We start from the raw sequence: 24,881 nt of genomic DNA, 5'->3' as shown, positions 1-24,881 counted from the left end.
TATTTTATGTAATGAATTCTTTCATAGATTAAGTGTAACTTTTAAAAGATTTCAGAAAAATTCTTTAATATGTGGTTGTTAATTATTTAATAATATTCGGCTATATAATTTATAAGTTGTATCGAGTAGAAATTGATAGTTTTAAAGATGTTTAAAATAATATCTCATGTAAATTTCCTTGCCTTTTATATTCCTTTAATGTCTTACAAAAAATCCTTTACTTTTAAGTTACTTTAAAGAGTTTCCCCTTTCCTCGTTTGCTGGGTTCTACTTTGTTACTTAGAGTGCCCTTTAAGCATATTGTTCCATTCTGACATTATACGATTAGCTCTTTTTCCCATTTTTTGCTCTGCCCTTTGCCATTTTATTTTCTTTATTTTCCACCGTACAACTTGCAGCATTAGCGATTCTTTGAAATGGATGCGGCAATTAAAAGCCATCATCAGATATCCTCGGCACTCTGCTTCTGCTCCAGCAGCAATTGGTAATCAAATAGTTTGGCCCTGGATGTCTCCATCGCGCTGCTTCTCCCCGTCCTTTGTTCCGTCCGCCATGTAATGGCACATTCTGCTCGGCGAACGGCTAACGAAACTATATCATTGACTGCCGAGAAGCGCCAGCGGCAGTGCCATTAAAACGTAAGCTGATATAACGCGCAACATTCTAGCATCTAGCAAATGGAATGTGTTCATCTTCCTCACTGCCACTTTCGCACTTTCCCCGCACTATTCCCTTGTTTATGGCCCTGCGGGGTGAAAGCGATAGCGATGGCGATGGGGAAAGCGAAAGTGAAAGTGGCACCGAGAGTGTCAAATTTCCGCTTTCAGAGCCAGCTGCATCCATCGGCTGCTTCGAGGGGTTCACATTCGCATTCGCATTGGCATTCCCATTCTCGTTCTTGTTCCCGCTTTTTTGGCCAGGGGGTGCAAACACTCTCAACTAAGCAAACAGTTGTCAATTTCTGGCATGGCAAATATTTTTTCCCATTTCGCCTTTGCGCACTTCAAGAGGCTCACTTGGCCCGCACTTCTGTTGACTTCTATTCCATTCTTCTGTCAAATGCTAATGGTTCTACTTGCACTTGTTCCCCCTCTACGACTGCAGCTGCAGTTATATTGGATTTGGCAAGATATTGGCAAAGTGAGCAGCGAGGCGACAAGGTGACAAGGGGCCAAAGTTTTCCGCTCGGCGGCTTGGCATCTTGAGTGCTTCCTCCCCGGAATTTTAAAACTTGCTCGAAATCATTTTCATAATCAAATCGTCTTTTGGCCAAAAGCATGATGAGATGATTTTTTGAGGGTCAGAAGGATTTAGCAAGCAGAAAATGGCAACACAGAAACAAATTTTATTTACCAAAAAATTGATTAAATTATAAGACGTAATTAATTTATTGAAATACTTCACAATTAAGAAATCCATTTAAACTTCAGACATGCAATCAATAAAAATAGTGACAAATGACAAATCGATTTAAGGCAATAAACCTGAATGGCTACATAAAAAGATAAGTCTGCCACAAATTGCCTATGAAATAAAATATCAATTATAAATTTGGCAAGCTGTCAAAGTATAACAATTGATAAGCTGTAATATGGTTTTTCAATTTAGCAGTTCTAAGTGCACTTTGCACTTGTTAATTAAGCCACTTTTATAAGATTACTGTTGTAACTTAAAAAAATAAACGAAGTTGTGATGAAAATTCGTAAAGGGTAAAAAAGTTGCCACCCCTTCAACTCTTGTGGAGCTGGTGAAAGTTATGACAATGAAAGCAGATTAAAACGAAAGTTACCACATCTCAAACTTGATAGTCATGTAGCTTTGAGTTATGAAAGTCAAGTCGGCAAATGGCACACTATTTCTTGCAGTGCAGATGGCGAGATGGATATTGTGCTGGGGCGCATTCAGCCGTGCAGGTCTCGCACTGACAACACATGTTCAAATGTTCAAGAACAATGACACTCAGAGCCACTCAACTGGATGTTTGTAAACGTTGCTCAGGCACAAGGCACCAGGCACAAGGACCAAGGACCAAGGACCTCTCTGCCAATAAGCAAAGCGGGATGAGCAGTAAGCAAAAGGAGGCCTGGCGCCAGGAACAATACCGAAAAGGGCGGCAGATAAACGCATATAAAACACAAGCTCAGTCGAGAGGAGAAAGAGCAGCTCGAGCGGCGAAACAAAAGCTGTAAAATTCAGTGCAACGCACTCGACATATCCCTGCCCCCCGCCCCCTCCCTTCATATGTGTGTGGGCGTGGCTGTGGGCGAGTCATTTAGTGCAACATGAGGCACTCGGAAGCGGCGAGGTTGAGGCAGGATGGCAGCCTGTCAAGCTGGTTTCACTATTTTTTTGTCTTCTGCTTTTTTCGAGATTGTGCGATATCCGGCATGTGAAGGATGTTTGCACTGATGCTTCAGCCGCTGCCGCCGCTCCTTGAATTCCTGCTCCTGGCCACTTCTGGCCCTCAACAGCCTCGCTGTTAGCATGTTAAGTTGCGATTATAGGCTGTTAGTGTAGCTGGAGATGACGAGGCCTCAGCCCGCCTAGCCGATGATTGAGCAAGAGCAGCGGCAGTCAAGTCCCAGTCACTGCTGCACTCAACAAAAAAAAGCCAATTTCAGCTCTAATCGAGGCGCAAATCTAGGAACTTAATTTCCAAATAAGAACAGTAAAATCAGTTAGCCATTTTAGTAGGAAAAAAAACCTTTCAAGTCATTCTAAAAATGTACCTTTCAGTTCAGTTTCCAAGTGCCAAACTTGGCTCACAAAATCATTTGTTAATAATAAAGAAAGTATGCTTTCAATTAAACAAACATTTTCGGTGTCAAAAAAGGTCGAAACAAAATTTATTTCGCTTACAAGTCTAATTAATAACAATTTAAAAGTCCTCTTAAAAAATGTTTTTTCTGGGCCTTATCAGTTTAATATTGATGCCTTTAAAATATTATTATTATTTTAACTCATAATCATGTACATTTTTGTATTGCCCATATAAAATAGATTTTTACTATTTAAAAATTAAAATTTTGCAAAGTTTTTTTGTTGAGTGTTGTGTGGCTCACAAATTTGCATTCTCAATTGGACCATTGAAGAGCCGACAGAATGTTTGCTTTTGCTAGTGCATTTTGCTGCAGCTGCTGCATCTGCTGCTTTTGCTGCATCCTGCAACTGCCGCTGTTGGTGAAAGGTGGAAAGTGGAACATGGCATCCGGATTCCGAAATATGGATCAAGTGTGACTAACAAAAGACCTGATCAGGGGCCCTCCCAACATTAGAAGCGAATCATTTGGTCCTGCCATTGACTTGCCATGCCCAATCTCAATTAGTTTGCCCATACCTCTGCTATGCTGATTGCTGCTGCTGTTGGCGGAGCAATTCATAACGAACTAATTAGGGGCTTAAAAAGTCAGACCTCCCAGCAACACTCGTGCGATTATGGGGCGGATCGAGGGGCGGAGCACTCATTAGCTATTCATTTATTAATCGCGTTTGCCACTCGAGCTGGATGGCCGATTGAAATGCCAATTTATTCGCCTCGTGCCGCCTCCTCGCTCATTGTTAATTTCTCAATTTAATTTAGTCCGCCACGCCGACGCTCTCAGCCAATGCAGATGTCAGCATAATCGCATTGAGTTGTCATTAGTGTGTGACATTAATTAAGTTAATCGCCATCAGCGACGACAAGAGCAAAAACAACGTCAATGGGCCTGCTGACTTGCGTGCGTGAAACAAGTAGAAAATCGAAAATCCAATTAGAGCCAGTCCATCGTTCAGTCAGTCGTTCATTTGGTCATTTGATCATTCAGCCATTTAGTCAGCCAGTTGACAGGTCAGTTGTTGGAGGCTAAAGACCGATTTCGATTGCGATTGCACCTCATAAGCTCATCATTTGTTCAGATTTGAGGGGCTGCTTAAGCTTAGTCACAACTGATTGGCCCTGTTTTCCGATATTTACCCCACACAGACAGCACTCACATCTAATCATAATAATAAATAATAGTAAATAAGCCACAATTTGATTTCGAGGCCTTGGGCAGATGTGATTTATGTGTTCTGCAGGCGCCTCTTTGGCCTTGAAACTTGCCAGTATTTGCCATAATTTCACGGGCAATTTGCCTTTAGCCAGCCATACAAAGTCAATTGCGCGTTAGGACTCGGGGTGTGTAAAGTAATTGGATTTAGCTTTATGTGGGTTTTATGGCTAAGGCGAAGAAATAGACGAAAGGCTACCTAGCCAAAGACTAATGCCAAAAGTGTCAGTTAATCTTAACACGTTTTAACCTCAACGCACAACTGACAAATGAAATGAACTCTTGGGTGATATGTTTGCGGTTTCATTCAATTATGCCAAGCGAGTGCATTAATATTTTATTCATCGCTTCTGCATCCAGACTTCGGAGTATGTTTCCCTCTTTTTCCAGAGTGGCTTTATCAATAAGAATTGATGCAGCTGCACGGCAAATGAATATAGTGTACAGAGAAAAAAATTACTTATTGGGTTCAATTCTGAGATTACTTGAATATTTAATAAAATATATATTTTCTGGGCTTTAACAAATATTTAATAGTTTTTGTTAGTGAAATTAAGTTAATTAATGGCCTCTTTATATTTAAGCAGACTTATAGAAATCTAATTTTAAATAAACCATTTTGATAGATACAATACCATACAATACTTTTTAAATGGGGATATGGCAAGCAAAATATAAAATCAATAAACAAAGGTCACAGATTGAGATACAATAATTTATATTCGTTTAAGAAACTAGATCTTTTAAAATTTGAGAACTAAACATTCTTTTTAACAAGATGCTGATTTTGTAAAACTTTTCTTAAAAGACTTCGTTTTACATATTTCGTAACTTCCCAGATTTTTATTTTTTTTGTAACATGTATGTAAATTTGTATCCTCATGTTTATGTGAAAAGAATTCCTAGGATTTGGGCAGTGCAGTGAAAAGTTGCGGACGAAAGTTAACAAGAAAAATCGAGGATTGCTGCGTCCTGGGCATTCATTATTCAGAGCGAGCTGGCATGGGGGAAACCAATGCCGGCTGCATATGACCAGTGATCCGACACCGCTTTTCAGAAAGGATTTCATATGCAAAGGGGAAAAAGTTTTTAAAGTCAAGACATTTGGCAGGCAAGGAACTTAAAGAGAAGGCAGGATAAATGGGAAAAGGGCGAGGACGAAGAGCGTCGGGGCCATGAATATTTCAAGCCATCCAGAACACACAGAAACAAAACCCGTGTGTGTGCGAGTGTAATCTTGGCGCTGAAAAGTATGCAGCAGGAAAAGCTCCATCGCTGTCGTCGCTGCTTAAGCGCAAACAAATCATACGGCACTTTTGCCTCAGCAGACAATTGAATTTGTGTGGGTGTAAGGATACGGCTTGGATGGTATATGTGTGTGTGAGTGTGTTGCTGGGATGGTGCCACAAAGTGCACTCGAGCATCAAGAAATGAAAATACTATTTAAGCCATTTTATCAACATAATCGTAAATCATTTTGCACTTTTGCCATAAAAGTCGCCATCGCTATCGTCGTCCTTGCCGCTCCTTTCGCCACTGTCGCCGCTGTCGCAATAAAGGACCAATTGTCTAGTGCATATAATTTGTTATTGGATTTGAGCAGCTGCTCCCCAAGTCCGGGTCTTCTTGGGTGTTGATTTTGCTGGCTTTGGCCATTGTTCGGCTGCGTGTGTGCGTGTGTGTGTGTGCCCCCTGTGCATGCGTATTTTTAGCTTAACACTCGCCAGCTTTGTTTTGCTCCTTTTGTCATACATTTCACGCTTGGCAGGACGGAGACTGGAAGACCGACCACATCATTATACATATTCGTACGTATACCATACACACACACATGCATATATGGCAGGACACTCTAGGAGCAGGACCCACGTTCCGAGCTCGTTTATGGCCTGCCAATGTGGAAATGGAAGTTGTTCGTGCCTGGACCCTAAAACGCCCACGACCACGCCCCATAAAATATATGTGTCGAGCTGGGGGATTATCTTTGGCAGCACAGCGCCTGGTCTGGCACAACATTGAAATATTTGTCGGCAAGCAAAGCTGCTTAAACTCACCAGCTCACCAGCTCACCAGTTTTGCGAATACATATGTTTATGGCATAGTTTTTTCCCTTTTTCTGCAGCCAACAACACGTGGCCCCGTCCAAAAATCATCCAATTAAAATTCCAAGCCAATGCATTTGCCGCACGAATCGTTTATAAATTGAGCAGAGCAGAGCACGAACATTGTTTTCTTTGAAAATATTTTCGCTAACACCAGCCAGCTGCATCCCACACCCACCTCTTGGCCATTGTGTGCACATAGAAAAACATGATTATGTTTAATAACCAATTTAATTATTGCTCATATCATTAGCTCCTAAAATTTGTAATTAATATGCTTGTGGTTCGTGCAACTGCCAGGAAAATATCAAAAGCATCAAATGGCATGCAAATTTAATAAAGCGTATTCCCTTTTTTTTCTATTTTTAAAAGGTTAAAAGTGATACTGTTTCAGCGTATAAATTAAAGTGATTAAATTGTTGAAAAAATGTACATAATTTGAATTTAATAATATACAAAAAAGCGAGCATTTTTACAAGTGTACTGTTTGGTTTCACAGGCAAATGAGCAGCACAATGAAAGGGAAATGAAACGATAGCTATGCCAGACACGTAAACTGTTTCTCTGCTGATCTATACAAATCGATGACGCTTTGAATCCAATTAAAGCGACTGAAAACAAGAAGTTTAAGTGACCCAAAGATCTCAGAGTCCCTGTGCAATTAAGTAGTTTTGCTTTTTGGAAAATCCCCCCCAAGCTATGGCCTAAATTTGCTGGCAAGACAAATCTAGCATGAACTCGGTTCATGGCTAAGACCGAGAAATATATAAAGTCAAATTACGGCCGCTGTCGGTGGCACATTTCTAGCCGAAAGTAAAAGAAATAAAGGATGGCAATGGAAAAGTTAAGGGGGAAGAGCAACTATTTCCTTTTGGCATAATAAGCGATTTTCCGCTCGTTTTCTATTAAAGCCACATAGGATGGTATACCCCAGGGCGATTTCTGCGGCTTAAATGCGACACGCCCACACAAAAAAACACACACATTGATACCACGAGTGCGCCAGAACTCGCACATTTTCGAACGGCCATTGAAAGTGCTATACTGCCGTTACTAAAGTGTATGTACTATTCATATATGTACTAGTATACCTGAACCAAATGTATAAAAGAAAGCGCCACGTTCTGCGCTTTGTGGCTCTCGATGTGCTGCAAAAACTTTCGGCCTTGTACCAGTTGCACTTACTCGCATTGCTCTACCTCCGCCTCATTTATTGTATTTGCAGCATATTTTCATGTGCGAGAGGAGCTGGAAATGCGATTTCAAATGAGACTAGTGCCGGGCACTTGGCCACAGTAAAGTTTCCCCCAAACGAGGCTTTAATTGAAGCTCCGCAACGTGCCACGAAGTTTTCGGCAAATGGCAACTGGCAAATGGTAACTGGCGAATGGCAAATGGCAACTGCGAAGCCAACCGAATCGAAATTGCAGCGAACAATCCAGGCGAGATTCGCAATCAAGTTGTCACGACGTCAGCGAAAGCAGAGATTAAATGACATGCATGCTTGCTACCCAGCCCACCCACTTGCAACATCCCCACCACCGACCCCACCCCCAGCATCGCATTGATTTATCGCAAATTGATGGTGTCACTAAATTGGCTGTCGCGTTTTTCATTTGCAGCCACGATCAATGCAAATCCGCTTGTCTATGCACATCACGTGGCATCGTTTACCATTCACCTAAAGCAGCGAAAGACCCAGTTTCCTGAGAAATGCTGCTGCAGTGCAATGAAGTACCTGCTCTATAAGGCACTTTAAGCTGAGAGGCAGTGAAAATGGGAGTAATAAAATAAAAAGGAGTCCTTCGTTAGGGGACAGCCCATTTCTTGCACTTGCAAAAAAATAGGTCACAAATTATGATTTATGGTAATTTATCGTGCACAGAGAACAATTACATTTTGTCTTTAATTAAGAAACAAGTTTTTATTAAAAAAGGAGTTTAATTTGGTCATTTTATTTGGTAAAAAAGGATATATCTCTTCGTCGTCGTTATCCTGTATTTTAATTCATTTATTAAAGCTAAGAATTCATTTATTAAATCCAATAAATCAAGTAAATAAATAAAATATGAAATATAAAAATTGATTTTGTGGAGTAAGTGTCAAAAACAAAGAATTAAAGTATTTGGTAAAACTAAAAATATTTAATTCTGAGCTCTGTAGTGCAATATTGCTGTGAAATAAAGTCAATTAAAGTACATGTAAAAAAATGAGCAAATCTACTTGTGGCAGTAACCAAAGGAAAATACAATATCGAAAAATATATATTTTTTTTTTGCTGTGTAGCTGTTCATTGATTTCTGGGCACACAAATTTGTGGCAGCTCCTTGGCATATTTCAAACGCTGCAAATGAGTGCGGTGCACGCTGCTCTTGATGGGAAATGGGAAATGTGAATGGGAATGTGCAGGCGGCCCACGCTCTGGTACAAGCACAGGCACATTCACATAGTGGTGTTGCAGCTAGGAGCTGCAGCTGCACAACCGCCTACTAATAATATATGCAAAGCACCAACGACAGCAGTAATAAAAATGCATGAGGCTGGGGACGGCAAAAAAATTGCAACTGCGATAAAATGCGTGAGTGTGTGCACATGAATATGGAAATTTTTCGACATGACTGCCTGGCTGGCACAGGGGCATTACAAAATGCTCAGGCGCTCGAGTTAATTGCCGAGCACATGGCGTATGCGTGATTTCTTCGAATTTGCCTCAAAGTATGCAATGCCCATTGACCACAGAAATGGACTGCTGGCTGGAAGCACACAGAATAAAAAACCGAAAAACAAAAAAAAAAAACCTAAAAAAAAATGACAGATGGGAGGGTAAAAACAGTTCAAATGCACAAAGTTCGCAGTTCAGACCACAGAAATGCCAGTCCGAAAAAAGAAGAAAAAGTGGGGGGAGTGAAAAGTTTAAAATTCAAACAGCAAACTAAAACTCACATGGCACACAGAGGGAAAACACAGTGATAATTAAACTTTCGACAACGAAGAGCAGACAGTATCATTTCTGGTGCCTTTGCCATTGCCATTGCCTTTGCGATGGCGTTTGCCATTATTCAACTATTTTACCGACACTCGTAGGACTTGTCGTGGGCGACCAGCCGTGGCCAACATCTACATGCTGGCCGGGCCAAAAAGAAAATACACAGGAAAATACGCCAGAAAATACAGAAAAACACAAAAAATAAAGATATATAGACAACGATGAAGGCGGGCCAGAAGAAGGGAGTGAGTAGTAAACTTGTAACAACATCCTTATGCGATAACAAGCAGCGGCGGGCAACAATGCCAGCCGAAACTTATTTGCATAAATAAAAATTGAAAAAGCGGAAAATAAAAAACCAAGAAAATGGGAAATGGCAAAAGACAAAAGGGGAAAATGGGGGAGAGTGTAAGTGCAACGCAAAATAAAAGACAAGTGCCAAGCAAATAGTGCAAAACTTTTCCTTTTGAAGGCGAAATGCAACTTGCAAAGGCAAATACACTCACACACACACACTCACACACACACTCTTGCAGATGAAAAAGAGACGGATAGAAATGTAAGGCGGAATGAAACAAGAGATGGGTATAGATTATGCGGCTGGTAAACGTTATTATTTTATTTTCTTTGCGGCAAAAGTTTTGCTTATTGAATATGCAACGACCAAATGAAATTATGGAATTTATTTAGACATACATCTGGCTCTTATGATCAACTTTCGCCACGGCTTTTCTTTTTTCTGCCAATCCGGAAAATATATGTTGATAGGAATAAGTACTGTCAGGGTTGGCACAAACTTCAACCATAAATTATTCAAAAATGTAGTAACAAAAATGTGTAAACTAAAGTTTTTTGAGTTAAATTAATTTACTTCAAAAATGTAATTCTAATTTAGACTAGAAAGTCATGGTTAAATGTTTAATAAGCAGGTAAATGTTAAATGCTTAACAAAATTTTCTTTTCTTTTAATTTATTAAAATGCTAACTAAACAATAAACAAAATGAAACTTACAAGCTCTTTGAAAATGTTTTAGTTTTTAAAGGAACATGAAAACTGTTCAACTGTTTTGATATATATGTAAGAAAATAAGTTTATATCGTCGTTCATCTGCACCTTGAATTGGAATGTAAATGTTTTAAATATCTGACTTGTTTTTGAAATTACAAATTTTAACATGTTTTTTATCAATTTATTTTTTAAATTTACCTATAATAATTGTAGATTTTTTAGTTGCTTCTTAACTATTATTGATAGATATTTCCATGGCTTAGAAATCTACTATTATTTTGACGACAACTGTATTTATAAGTATTTATACGTTACCAATTTAATAAGGCATTTTATGTGGACATTTATTTTCATAAATTAACCAACAAATTAAAATTAACAAATTGCTAAAAATAGAAGACACTTTATAAGTGAAACTATGACATTCCGTTCGACACCTATCAAGATCTTAGTATCAATATTTCGCCTCAATATTTACTTGTTTGACAGCACGGAAAATATACGTTGATTCAGATAAATAGAGTGGAGGCAGGGGGAGTGAAACCGCGACCGAAACCGAAGCCCGCTCATTAAATATACAGCAGAGTGAAATGTCAACGTGGAAATTAATTAACTCGTCGCGAAAGCCAGGACTCTGGATGCCCAGAAATTCTGGCTGTGACTGAGGTCACAGCGTTGGCAGTGCCACGCTCATATTTCAATCAAAACTGCGACAGCTGCAAGCCAGCGGCATAAGCTCGAACATAATTTTGGCAACGGTCCATCAACTGTTTGGCCAGCTCGGTTTGGGCCAGATTTGCCTTGGCCGCGGCTCATCAATATTTACAAGCGGCGAGCCCCGAATTTGTCACCCCTCAGTTTGCGGGGCTCCAAAGTTAATTGCCAAATGACACAATTAATGCCGGAGCAGGCGGAAAATGGAAAAGGCCGCAAGAACACACCAACCCACACAAACCGTTCCCAATTGACAGTTGTTGTTTTTTTTTTGGGGCGTAGGCGGCTTAACCTCAAGATTAATGTACGGCAATTAAACGTTTAAGTGTTGATTAATGTGACTTTCTGTCTCGGCTTGGAAGTTGGACGGATGCAGTGGCAGTGGAGGCTATGGCACTCGGCCAACTGGCCTGCTGGCCTGTCAATCTCCCAAGGAGAAGAAAACTCAAGCAGCTTGGCCTCGGCTTTTCTTTTTTTCGTTTTTGCTTGCCATTTTCTCTGATTGTTTTCCTTGTCGTTTTGTTTGCAGATTCGAGTGCCGGTGCCCATAAATTCGTTGAGCAGGCACTGCAACAACTCAAACTCAAACGGCAAAGACATTCGCATTTATCATCTTTACGGGTTAACTGCCAAAAATGCTTTGAGGCGCTTGGCGAAAAGTGGGAGTGGCAGTGGCAGTGGCAGAGTGAAATTGCTCCACGCCTCACCAAATCCAAAAAGTCAAACAATGTTGTATGCTTTACTAGTTTTATCATTGCTGCTTTTACTTCCTCTATTCCTTCTACCTGCCACACTTTCCCCTCATTTTCTTTCATCCCATTTTCCCAGGAAAATTCTGCCGCGTTTATCTTGTTGAGAAAGGTGAACAGAACATGGAACATAAACTATGAATGTCAGATAAACAGGGGAGACGGTAAAACGGATCTGAAGGGTTCGCATTAGTGGGTGAGCGCATTTTAAAACCATTAGGTCTGCTCTGTCTTTCGACCAAACCCCTCTTCTTTGGACTTTGGGCCGCCATAAAGAACGGACTTTATTGGCTTGGCCAGCAATGAAATACTTTTTGACGCAATCGTAAATTTCCCTGCAACCGTCGGGGGAGATATAAAAATGTTATTCGATTTGCAACGACAGCGGCAAAGATGTAACAATTTTCTATTCAAATAAATAAGGAGATCCCAAGCTGTCAACTAGTTTAATTTCAATAAAATTCAATTGAAAACTTGGGAAAAAAAATTTTAATTTGACGCACACACATTGAAATATTTTATAACAATAATACAAATATGCATCCAAGCTTGCGATAGTTTAGTTTAAAATCTTAATTGTAATTCGGTTTTCAGTAATATATTTTTCATCTTAACATTGAACTGTGCAGCCAATTTATAAGCTTGTTTTAACTAAGATTTATTTAAACATTGTAAAATCACCTGAAAGTTAATTTTGATCCAAAAGCGTTGCTTTGTGAATAATTTAAGAGCCCTTCATTAAAGACACCCGTCCGAAGTCCAATTTCTCAAATTATGGCTTAAGCTCATGTTCTTTCTAATGTTTCATTTACAAGTAATACTTTAGTTCCAAGTGAAACTTTGTTTGCGCTCACAACTGAGCACAACATCCATTTAGAACTGGATTAGATTTATCCAGCCAGCAATAAAATATTCAAGACACAAGCATATCAACTTACGATTTGCTTGTCCCTGCACTTTTTCTACCAATTGCACAGATTTCCATCAACTTGGCTCCTGCTGACAGGCGAATATTTTCCATCCAAGGAGCAGCGAGCCGAGGGGAATACAATGGCAAGTTCTCGTGGCTGGCAAAACAAATGACTAGAAGAGATTACGGCAGCATTTCTGCTGATTTCCAAATGAAATTTTAATGAATGCACACACTCTCACAGTCACACTGACACCCACACCCACACCCACACCCACATGCAGATATCCCAGATACCCGTGGCGAGTGCCAGGAATCGGAACTGAAAACTGCTTTTTTGGGCCATTCGTGCGTCAACGAAATGTGAAATCTCTAGAGCGCCAAACAGCCAAAATCTGTCTGTCCAAGTGTCTATTTGTCTATCTATTTCAGCCATACGACCCCAAAGGGCCCTCCCACTTGGCCCCCAGCAAATGTACCTATGTCTACAGCTGTTTATACCCTGTACTTGAGTGGCGCTAAAAGTGTTCTCCATGGGAGATTGACACAAAAATTATGAGGATTTAACTGCACAAATGTGTATAAATATAAGGAAACCCAAACGAATTGGAATTTTAAAAATTGTACAAATTTTAATACAAAAATTCTTAAATATAAATGAAGTTGCACACAGAAAATTATTTCATGTCTTTTAACTTCCGCTTTGGTTCATGATTTATTCAATAAAGATTTATTTAGTAATGGTTAATTATAAGATTTACATTATCCATTACAATTAACAAAGGTAAGCACCTTTTATTTTTGAGTAAAAAGAAATTACTTTAATCATACTTTTTTTTTAATATAAATCAAAGTTAAACGGGTTAATTAATACGTTTTTTGTTGCTGTGCTCTAAGTTCACCGCTTCCGCTTTAATTGATGCCAGAAATGGAATGCGTCATGCCAGCCCAAAGATTAACAAAAACAGAACAAGTTAATTTTTAGTGATAACAAATAATCTTAGATTCCACAAGAATTTGGAAAAGCCAAGCTTAATACATACACCCGAAAAATAAAATTGAAAGTTTAGTTTTAATAAGTGTGCCTTGAAAATAAACTGCACACAGTAGTAAAGCATAAGTAATAACTCAGTACTAAATAATATAGCCCCATTACTTTTCAGTTTCATTTCTGTACCGATGAGTCTAAAATTTAATTACTTATTCTAAGTTTAAAATTCATGTAACAGTGGTTTAGTTTCTATGACACATGACAAAAACAAAAAATATTGTCTTTAAACAAACACTTGTTACAGATGCTTCCCGTCTTTGATTAGCATTTTGTTTTGTTTTCAACTGACCTATGGCTTTTGTTATCAACAGCTGGCGATTTTTTTTCTGGGTAATCATATTTAAATAAGAATTTTCACTAAACAGATTATGTGAACTTTAATGCCCAATTTAAACAAATAATCAAAACACACCAACAACTCATGATAATAACTGATTTAACAATAAGCAAGCCAAGGAAAAGGTAACCCAAAGTCGAAACTCAAAACGGGCTTTTTTTTTGGCGGTCTGGTATAAAAAGGGCCGTTTCTTGCTGTTGACTTCAGTTTCAAAATATAAATCAACATGAAATTACTGGTCAGTCAGCTAATCTGTGCAAAACTATTCTGAAACAATTAACGATCTTCTCATTTTTAGATTGTTGTGTTTGCCTTACTGGGTGCTGTATGGGCCCGTAGTGGATTCGACGAAAGTAATGTAACGCAAAGAAATCTTGAGAATTCGGATGCGTATTTGGCCATTTGGCCAAGTTTGGCCAGTGATGAAGCCGGATATCAAGGCAATCTGCCACGTCTTGGTGCTCAGAGCAGTGTGGAATATGCCGGCGGAACAGAATACGAAGACGCTCAGCCACGTGTTCCAATACCACTTATCGGGAACAATGGACCCAATCACGTGGACAACAGATGGTCTCCGATATTCCCCAGAGAGGAAAAACCGTCTGAAGTAGTTATCTGTCAATTTCCCATTAAACCGATCACTGAGAAATCGGACAGCGAACATGTCCCCAAACACGAGATCGTGGAGATGATTCCGGTGGACAGATCGCAGTTGGATTTCAATTCCTTCTGGGAAAGGTTTGCTAAGGCCAGAGAGGATATGCTGGCCAGAACGAATTCGGTGGCGAATATGGCCATGCCAAGCAGGGTTATAAACTTCCATGACATAGACTTCACAGTCTAATAACAATTAAATCACAGACATCTCAAAAATTGTCGAGTGTATAAAAACAACATATAATAAAATAAAATCAAATTAGTTTACACTTATTCAACTATCAGCACTTTGTTTAAATGCTAACCTATTTTGAAAGGAGTCCAGTGAGCAAAGGGTATCTCAAAGTCGTATCTCTTCGATGACAGAGATCGTTTTACTTTATAGTTGTGGCTGTGACCCTGGCACTTAAATATTTACCAGGGAACAGCGAAAAGCTTCAGCGTGAAATGCAAAACTGCAGAACATTTGCGCCGCGTGTTCATTCACTAAATTAGTTGAAGCATACATCCGTTAGATACGATTCCGATGATGAATGGGCGGTCGGTTAATTGATACCAAAATTCGCAAATGAATTCCCATTGTTCGCTGTTCGTCCTTGTGGGTTGAGCTTTTGCTGCTGAACAGAAACAGGAACAGGTAGTGGGCAATTAAAAGGGCTGAAGCAAGGATTTGCTCCTGATTCGGCGCCATTGTGTGCGAGGCGGTGGGCGCGGCTGATGTCTTTAATTAAATTTGCCTTTAGCCGCAAATCCTTTTATGCCGGCGCCATTTCACTGGGGCCTTCTTTGGCATTTGACTTTCACCAGCTTTTGCCGCAGCTTTGCCAGTTTTTCTGTGCGGATTCCAAGGATGCAACCGGAATTGCCCGCGGGCAGCTCCAACTCCTCAGCAGCGGCTGCTGTCTTGTGATTTATTATTAAACATGAATATGAATTCCCGGCTGTTGTGCTGGAGGGGATTGAGCGGATAGAGGAGAGCTGAGAAAAAGAAAAGCGCTGCCAGGACCTGTTGGCATTTTTATGCCAGCGTTTTTATGATTAATTAAAATTTATGCCCCAGCAAATTATGCTTTCGCCTTCCATAGCCATAGATATAGACCAGAATGCATATAAAAATGCCTATTCAGCGCATAGGCATCAATTCCTGGTGGCCATCAAGTCGGTGTGATTAAGATTTGGAGGATTGTCATAAAGAAGTACCCAATTTGGGCAACTAATTGAGGGCACTCGAGGGGCGTGCGAAAATGGGAAACTATGCCGAATGCTCTGCAAAAAAAGTGAGCGCATTTCATATTTATTAAAGCAATAAAATAAAGTAGGAACCAACACGGGCCGGTCCTTTTCGGGCACGAGCGTTGTTGGCCAGATAACGTGTCAGGACCCAGAGAAATATCACTGTGTCACCCACACACGCACATGTCAGACACCCACCCACACCCACACACACACACACTTACATAAATTGGGGAAACCATTGTTGCTTTGTTGTTGTAGCGGTTAACGTGCAAATTTGTTGCCGCCCCTCACGATTGGCCTACGGATTTGGCCTAGGTCCCTGGCCAAGGATTCGCATTCGCATACGCATTCGCCAGGAATAAGTAAGAAGGGCAGAGCCATAAATTTAAAATTAACCCTTTAGGAGCACAACTTTTGACCTTCGCGACGACACGACATAAATCCCGGGCACTCAAACGAGTCCTCCGAAATTAATCGGCTTTACAGGTGGTCCATTTGTGCATTTTAAATGTATAAATTGAATGAGTTTCGACTATTAATTGAATTAAAATTATTCCACGGGTATTCAGATTTGGATATTTGAGTTGTCAGTGCAGTAGCAGCAGCAGCAGCAGCATCACGCCAAACAATAATAAATAAATGGGAAACACGACTTGGCCCAAGGCTCTTGAGAGAGGGCCGAAAAGGAAGTCGAATAAATGTGAAATGAGCGAAAAAAAGCCGAAGGGCAAACTCAAGTGGCTGCTTCGCAGTCAAGACAATTCGAAAAATGCTTTTAAAAGGAAATCAGTAAAGGAATTTCGCTTATGGGCAACTGATTGTGCCATCGAAATGGGTGGAACAAGTAGTAAGGGGGTTTTGGCGGAACAGCAGGGAAACGATTTTTTTTGCTTTTTTGTTTTTTTTTTGTTTCTGGCTGCCACACTTGGAAAATTGAATTGTTTTAGATTTTCCTCCATTTTCGGGCTCTCTTTGCCGCAGCGTATAAATCAAATTGGATTTTCTTGTGCACTTAACTCCGAATGGCCAATCGGAAGTAAGCCCAAAACTCAATCAGTGGCTGACGATGAAAAGTTCATTAGTAGGCTGGCTGCCAAACGTTCATCGGCATTTATTCTATGTAGTAATCCATTGAAATCGTCATCCGAGCATGTCGTATATTCGAAATTTGCTGGACTCGCCAAACGGCTGGACTCAACTAAATCGAAATATCAATGAAATGAGGGGACTGAATAGCTGCTTTTATTTCTTTGACTTGAAAACGGGCTGCAAGTTGATAGCCGTATTTGAAGCTCTGGTCAATGTTCTGCAAATGTGCAGCATTTACAAGGCGGAGATGGAAATGGAAGTGGGATTAGGGTCCACCACAACGGAGTCGCTGGATTCGCTAATGGTCACTAGGGAACCTGATGGGGACATGCTCGGACCCAACACGACAATGCCTATATTTGAAACAAATCCTTATTTTAGCAAGGCCTTACACTCCTTGACTGTGCTCAGGTCCCTACTGCTCATTGTGGGTGCCGAATGGGTGAGTTATCTTAAGAACAAAGGTTTCACATAAAGTTTTATCAAGAAATGTTGATTGAATAAAATAAAATGGTTGTAACAAGATATTGTTTTCATATATCATCTTTTTCAGAGTCACATATCCTGTCTAGTCCTGTGGATTTGCATTACAGTTATAACCGTGATGATAAGCACTTTAATTGATATTACGCAAGAAACCACAGACCTGCAGAAAGTCTTCGTTTGTACACTTTCAATTTGTAAGCATACAAAACCCAAACTGTATTATTTTCTTATTTCCACCTCTTGCAGTTCTTGAAATCTATTTCTGCGCAGTGGTTTCCTCCTTAATTTTGAAATTGCAGGAAAAACTTCGTCGCTGTGTTCAGGAAACGGAAGTGCTTTTTACACAAAGCGAGGAAGCTTAATTATATGCAAGATAATTTAATGGTACCTCCCCATATGTATATTTCAAATATATCAAGGTCCTACTTGTAAAAGTATTTGCGTGTACTATTTTTAAAAGCAAGTACTCTTAATGAAACAGAATAAATTTCTATTGCTAGCACAAGACCATAATAATAAAAGCTGGCAATCCAATTGGTTTTTAGCTTAATTAAAATTTATGAATATTTCTATCGCTTGTAATTAAAATGAATACTTTGTTGGGTAAATATTTAGTTATAGCATGCCTGGCCACTACAACCAATTTTTGAGCTAGGCTATATAGCATATGCACAGATTGCTACTTAAACATGCTGATATTTATGGCTAAGTAATTGCATTTGCATTCGAAATCATGAAATATACACGCGCGGCGCGAAAACTTGCACATTTGCATGGAAAATTCACGCAAATGTGCACAAACCATACGAGTGTGTCTCAAAAATTGATTGCACTGGCAAATTGAACAGGAAACAAAGGCTGAAACGCTCGTTATCGCAATAACGAGAATTTCATCGTCGAAAATTGAAACCAAATATTGGTGGTAGGGGTATCATATCGAATATCGAGTATCGAACATCGGGTTTAAATTCTTACTTTTGCGTATGGCGATTTTTTGGGCGGTTCTCGCGAGGAGGAGGCCGCTGCCGTGGCGGTGGGCGTGCCGCGTTTGTTAGGCCGATTCTTTTTCAGAACGATAACGCGCATGATGGGCAGATATATGTATATTTATATATTTATATATATATTTATTTATATATAATTGTAAGGGGGTGTACGTGTGGCTTTCGGCTACTGGTATTTACGCAAAGTGTTTTTGTTTTTGGTTGCTTTTTAACAATTTATTATAGAGTGTCGCCGACTTCGTCGCTAGTCTCTTGTTTTTCTCAAGTGTTGGCCGTTCACAAACGGATTTCCACTCCTCGCGACATTTAGATTCAGATTTAGATTCAGATGCGGTTACGGATGCGAAGTGTGGCTTGGTGTGGTGTAGGTGGTTCGTGGTTCTTGGGTGGTTGCTTACAAGTACGTGTACGGGTGCGATTGCGACTGCACCCACATTTAATTTTAGTGGTGCGGTGCAGGCACAAAGGTCACGAAATTACAAAATGCAAAGCGAGCCGAGCCTCTAGCTCTAGATAGATTTTTACATAGTTGATGTTGCAATTACTGATAAGTAAGAATAAGTTAAACTACATCTAGATTAGCAAAGAGTATTGGTTATTTACAGTACATACAAGAATTTTTGTTGGTTAGCTAGTTTATTTGAATTTTATTTTTTGTTTTGAGTTGTGTTTACTTTTTTGCTCTAGCTTCGGATGGGTGAATTTGGCTCTGTGGCCACGAATTTCGACTACTTGGCTAGAATATTTGGTAGAAAGGCAAGCAAAAGATTCTTAGAAATTCTGGCAGTGCTACATTGATTCATTATAGTTTTTATAGTTTTTGTTTTTTTTTTTTTTTTTTTGATATTTTGGAATCAAATTCTTTGGGCGCACGGTGCGTATGCGTGATTGATTGATAAATAAAGCAAAGTTATTTTACATAGACTGTCGACTAGTTGGTTGCATTACTATTTTGATCATCGTTTGGTTACTTACGCGCTGAACTCAATTCAATTTATCTTGTGTGGCTATCAAAATCGAGAACAACTCGCCTAGAAAAGCCTGCCCTGAACTGCGCTCTAAAATTATGCATATATATATATATTAGGAGGATATATCTTTATATATGAGTGGTGTCTGTTTTTTTTTTTTTTTGTTGGGAATATATATAGATTTAGATTATTTGTTTTGTGTTTCGTTTTGCGTAGTTTTTATTTAGCTTAGCCCCTGCTGTTTAGCGCGATTGGCAGCCAATCACACCTCAGACGCGACGAAGAACGACGACGACGACAGGGCGCTTACGGATACGGCTGCGGATACGGATACGGCTACGGAACTACGGCTACGGCACTACGGCTACGGCAACGGCAACGGCAACGGCTACGGCTACGGCTAATTTGTCGAGCGGATCATTTAAGAGCGGAGCTGGCGAGCCGCGTTACGTATACGTCGGAGTGCAAGCACGTGACTGACTTGGAGCGACCGTTGCACGCTGCTTTTATAAACAGCGACATCGGGCCCAAAAGGGGAAAATGTCTGGCAACGCTTCCAAGCGTTGCAATTTTCGCTCTCTCAGTTGGCTTTTCCGCTTTTCCGAGCCCCGTTCGGCAAACAGCTGATTCACTTGGTGGCTCCGAGGTTGAGGTTACAGTCAAAAGAAAGCGAGTTTTTTTTTTTTTTGTATGAGCCACCCCGCCACACAGCAGTAGTAATTGCTTGTCACACACAAAAACAATGTAAATCACACATAGAGTGGAAAATTTAAATTGAGCATGGCCGTTTTGAACGAGGAAAAACACGCAACTGCACGGACAATCAAGCCATATTGCCGCACTGACCACGCACAAGCTAATCTACCGCAGGACTAAGCGAAAGGCGAAGGACGAACCTAACCCACAGTTGGCCGCTGCCTGATGGCGGCTTTCCACGGCTACAAATGAGCGAGAGCGAGAGAGACGGGGAAACGCTTGGGTCACATGCGCAGTCGGCAATCAGCTGTTTGACCTACATACGAACGCCAGTTCATCTGTACTTTGTACTTGGGAGCGTGCAAACGGGGGGCGTGGCGGACGGGAAACAGAAAACAGAAGTCCCGACCCCGCCTAAATGGAACTCATTAGATCTCGGCCATGAAAAGCGCCCCCAGCAGAAAAGCTGCCAGCAACAGGTCGTCCGTGAAAAGCTAAGGTAAAGCTTTCGTGTGGCCAACAACTTAATTTCAATCTGGTTACTTTCCCAGCTTTTCTAGCTTTTCCTTGGGTTAATTTTCCCACTAAACTTGCGAGCTTTTCACCCCACGAAAAACTAGAACTTACCTGAGCCCTTATGGCCGCCAAATGGATCTGTTTGGCCCGCAGGTCGAACTTCTTCATGGACAAGTCCTCCTGCAGCTCGTTGACCTTGTTGTACAGCTGACCCTCGATCCCGCGGCTCTGCGTTCGATTCAGTGCCTCAATGGAGTCCTGCGGGGAAAACAAAAAGGGAAGTAAGTACACCCAAATGATGAAATCATACAATTCAACAAGGAAAAACATAATAAATAACCTGTTATATTTTGTGTATCCTATTTACAAATTTATGTAATAAATTTGCTTCTTTAACATTTTAAGACAACAATTTTTAAAACATAATAAAAAAGATGGCAAGGAAAAGAACTAAAATAATACTTATAATTGTATAACTATATAATTTAGAATTCTGGACTAACAACAAGTATTGAAAAATACTTCTCAAGTATATACAGAATAAATTTACAGAAATTAATAACTAAATCGTACGATTTTGTTTTTACTTTTTTTCGCTGTTATTGTCGTAAAAAATTGACAATCGAAATTTAGTTTTTTCCCTTTTTACCCTTGAAAACTGTCTCTGTAAATAGTAGGCTAGTTTATAAGTTTCATGAGCACTTTGCTTGAGCATATATCATTCCCTATAAGTCTTTAATCCTTCGAAAATGTTTTCTGCTGGGAAAACACTTGTCGGTTCGCAAGCTGGGGCCAAATCCCGCAAATCCCGATTGCAGACCATTAGGCGCATTTTGAATACCATAAGACTGAACAGCTGTCTTTATTTCTTCAGCCTGGAAAAAGGATGTAGGATTATAGCCACTTTTGAGGCGCTGGTGAGCGTGGTGCAGATCTGCAGTTTTTATCATCTGGGCAACCAGTCATCTGCAAGTGCTATATTTCCGGATCCCTACTGGGTAACAAAAATCGATAGAGATGGCATAATCAAACGGCTTTTTCTGTATCGCACTAATCCCAATTTTCAAATGGGTCTCGCTTTGGTTACTGTTCTCAACTCAATGCTGCTTTTTATAGGAAGCAAATGGGTGAGTATTCTTAGTTTTCAGGTACTAACAGTAGTAAATAATACATTTTCTCCTTTAGGGTCACCAAGTGTGCCTGTTTCTTTGGATTTACATTTCGCTCTTCACAACTCTTATGACGAATGTCAATGATACTATGCGCAACATAAATGTGACGCAAGTATTGTCGATACTGCCATCTTTAGGTAAGTACTTCGAATTTTATTTAATTTGATTTAAAACTAATGTAAAATTTGTTAGCAACTACAACCTATTTTTTGATAGTGGTTGCATCATTGATTTGCAAGTTCCAAACTCAATCGGATGATTTTAACTCGGGTATTACAGTGCTCTCCTCAGAGGACGAGGAACTGTAGGATTTCAGATAAAATTAACTTTGTTTTTTTTTTGTTTTAAAAACCATTTGGTTGAATTAAAAAAATAAATGCCAACAGGTTTTTGAGTCGATACACGTTGAAATCAGATTTAATACCACAGTGCGCTATTTCTTCTTCTGCTTGGTCAATTCAACTCACCTGCAGCTGACGTATTTGCAATTCCAATTCGATGGCCTCTCGCTTCAGCGACTCCAGCGCGGAGCGTTGTGACAAAGTGGAGTGCCGGTCGAAGACCAGCTCGTTCCGCAGGCAGGGCGTCATCTCCTGCAAAGGACACATGCACATGGCCACAAGGACACGTTCGCTTAAACCTTAAAACCTCTGGATGATAGGTGTTCCACTGGCTACTCACATTGTGGTCGCCCGCCTCCTCGCCAGCCTCGCCCTGGGGCGTCGCAAAGAGCCGTCGGGGAATCTTCTGGGCCTGGGACGGCTGGGCCAGCAGGCGGACGAAGTTCACCAGGTCCTGTTGAGGCGACACCGCACTGCACTGGTTGATCAGGCTGTTGTACCGCTTGGATTGGTCATTGGCCTGGGGATGGGAGAGATATGGTATTATTTGTTGTCCGTTATTGTTTGCCTGAGACATTTTGTTGACATCCTTCAGCCACAACAATTGTGTCCTCAAACAAAACTTGTGCAGAATCAGTGATGGGAAAAATCTGAGCATTTTTAGATATGAACATCTGTTTTTGATACGTTTTGCCTAAGTTTAGTACTTACTACTACTAATCTACATATAACTTCTACTATTTATATCTTTCTATCAATATATATATCACTTAAAACTTTAAAAATAAAACATTATTTTTTTAGTCCGGAAGTCTGATATATTAATTTTATAGTTTTAATGGCATACACTTTTATAAATTATTTCAAAACCATTGTGTTTTTTTTTTTGGTGTACAACCCAAAATTTATTCTTAATATCTCTTTATTAATTTTACTTACTAGAATTTTTTAAAGGCTTAGATCCCTTACGCCTTTTAGCATTATAAAAACTTCCTTTAGTTTAGTTTACTGTACCTAAGCCACAATCAGATCTTTATATTTCACAAAGTAAAACGTGAAAGGTAACCCATTTATAGGTATAATTTTTTTGCATTTACCCAAAACGCCCCGCTATGTAAAAAGTGTGGCCATTATTAGCGTGGACCTGCCCACGCATTAGGCAAATTACCACGGCAAATTGCTACACCGGGCAATTATAATAATCGTGTACAAATTATTTTTTAGGAAACAAAGGGCGTTGCAAAAATTAACTTCAATTCCAGCTGGCGGTGGATGTGAATGTGAATGTGGTGACCCCACCAAATGGTGACACCAGGGCAACCAACAAGCAACAACCACCTGCTGCAGTGATAAATCACCGCCTGAAACTGGCCCTAGCAGTGGGGCACACTCACCTTGCCGGCAATTACTTCGGCGCCCTGCATCAGCGAGTCGGACACAATGGCGACCAGGTCGTTGTGAATCTCCTCCAGCTCCTGCATCTGCTGGGGCAGGGTGTCCGAGTGGTAGGCCTCCAGCATGCCATTGGTGGCATGCAGCTGCTGCACGTACGCGTTGTGGGCGTCGATGTATTCGGTGAGCGAGTGCTGGCTGGGATTCTGTCGGTGGGCCAGGTGGCACTGCTTGTAGTCCACTCGGCACTGCGGGGGTTTAAAAAAGGGTTTGGGTGTGGGTTTGGGTGGAATTGGGCCTTGGGGTGCCCAATTTATGGGTAATCACAGAAAAGGGTGAATGGGCACACGCACAATGGACAGGCAATTTGAATCGGGCCAACAGTGCGTATGCTTATTGTGTCGAAACAGGGCTTTGCCTTAAAGATACAATACGCATACGCACTGTTGGCCATGATTCAAAACCTTTACGAACAGGGCTTTCAGTTTTTAGTTAATTTTCTGTTCAGGCACAATACGCATACGCACTGTTGGCCCTCGTAAAGTCCTCTTCACTCAGATCACTTCTGGGATTTACTTAGCCTTAATCAAGACATTTTGCTAATTAAACTCACCTTTGACAGCTTCTCTTCAGTCTTTGCGATAATAGTCTCGAAAGACTCCCTGTGTGTGAATATTTTACGGCTTTGAACTTTGCGATGAAAGGATTTATCCAGCATTGGTCGCGACACCTGCAGGTTGGGTTTGTAAATAAATTATGTATGCCGACGTTCGGGTAAAAAGGGCAAATCATCGTGAAAAATGAAAATTAAATGTGTAAGCCAAACAAGTAAAAACAAAAACAAAAAAACGCAAACACGGCAGCGAAACAACATTATTCGGCACTCGAAAAACACATGTCATTTCCCAAGGCCCCGCTGCGGCCACGCCCCCACTAATTAACCATAATTAGAGTCTGCTTTTTATAATGCAAATTGGGAATATTTTTGCCTCTTTTTTTTTGTTTCTGCGGCCTCAAGGCCACATTCGCATGTGGTTTACACAGGCGATCGATGCGGTAACTGGTACAAATAAAATTATCATATTTATCATTATTAATAGAAATCTGGCATTTATTTGTAAGGGCAGCAGCAGAAAAGTATTTCGCCTGAATTCCACAAATAATTTAATTAAAAATTCTTTAAGGACAAGTGCAGTGCCGAGTAGTTCGATTCTATTTCCGGTGAGGGCAACTGAATATTTAACGCGACACGATATCGCCATTAAGCCATTTGCCTTGTTGGCCCAATTTTCGGCGATGAAAAGCGTCATTTAAGAGACTCACCTGGCGGGAAAGGACGCTGGCCACATCGTTGCAGGCCTGTGAATCGGTTTCGACCTCCTGCAGGAATGTTTCCCATGCCTGAAAGATGGCCAAGTGGCAGGCGGGTCTG

The 24,881-nt window shown here is 40.4% G+C and overlaps 3 protein-coding genes across 3 annotated transcripts in view; 2 read left to right on the top strand and 1 right to left on the bottom strand.

Moving 5' to 3' along the window:
• The window catches only part of LOC108144307, a 63,265-nt gene that overhangs the window by 33,190 nt on the left and 5,194 nt on the right, over positions 1–24,881 (bottom strand). The window contains 6 exon segments of the mRNA XM_017268999.2: positions 20,656–20,802; positions 22,184–22,309; positions 22,398–22,577; positions 23,452–23,697; positions 24,063–24,179; positions 24,773–24,878. Coding sequence (XP_017124488.1) covers positions 20,656–20,802; positions 22,184–22,309; positions 22,398–22,577; positions 23,452–23,697; positions 24,063–24,179; positions 24,773–24,878 — 922 coding nt within the window.
• Positions 16,917–17,907, top strand: LOC108144308. The gene is made up of 3 exons (XM_017269000.1): positions 16,917–17,313; positions 17,425–17,551; positions 17,604–17,907. The coding sequence occupies exons 1-3, from the start codon at positions 16,933–16,935 to the stop codon at positions 17,717–17,719; spliced, it is 624 nt and encodes a 207-aa protein (XP_017124489.1). The 5' UTR covers positions 16,917–16,932; the 3' UTR covers positions 17,720–17,907.
• On the top strand, positions 21,130–22,137 carry LOC108144309. Its single transcript, XM_017269001.2, has 3 exons — positions 21,130–21,671; positions 21,730–21,853; positions 21,909–22,137. The coding sequence occupies exons 1-3, from the start codon at positions 21,294–21,296 to the stop codon at positions 22,022–22,024; spliced, it is 618 nt and encodes a 205-aa protein (XP_017124490.1). The 5' UTR covers positions 21,130–21,293; the 3' UTR covers positions 22,025–22,137.

The sequence above is a fragment of the Drosophila elegans genome, unplaced genomic scaffold (assembly GCF_018152505.1).
Source record: "Drosophila elegans isolate 14027-0461.03 unplaced genomic scaffold, ASM1815250v1 contig_183, whole genome shotgun sequence".
Lineage (NCBI taxonomy): Eukaryota > Metazoa > Arthropoda > Insecta > Diptera > Drosophilidae > Drosophila > Drosophila elegans.
This window is presented reverse-complemented; position numbering and strand designations above follow the sequence as displayed.

What these genes read in the sequence shown, in the direction of transcription:
- LOC108144309 (XM_017269001.2), top strand. Translation starts at nt 21,294, where the DNA reads ATGTTTTCTGCTGGGAAAACACTTGTCGGTTCGCAAGCTGGGGCCAAA. An exon ending in TTTTTATAGGAAGCAAATGG is followed by an intron (nt 21,672 to 21,729) that starts GTGAGTATTCTT and finishes TTTCTCCTTTAG; the next exon opens with GGTCACCAAGTGTGCCTGTT. An exon ending in GTCGATACTGCCATCTTTAG is followed by an intron (nt 21,854 to 21,908) that starts GTAAGTACTTCG and finishes AAAATTTGTTAG; the next exon opens with CAACTACAACCTATTTTTTG.
- LOC108144308 (XM_017269000.1), top strand. Translation starts at nt 16,933, where the DNA reads ATGTCGTATATTCGAAATTTGCTGGACTCGCCAAACGGCTGGACTCAA. An exon ending in TCATTGTGGGTGCCGAATGG is followed by an intron (nt 17,314 to 17,424) that starts GTGAGTTATCTT and finishes CATCTTTTTCAG; the next exon opens with AGTCACATATCCTGTCTAGT. An exon ending in CGTTTGTACACTTTCAATTT is followed by an intron (nt 17,552 to 17,603) that starts GTAAGCATACAA and finishes CACCTCTTGCAG; the next exon opens with TTCTTGAAATCTATTTCTGC.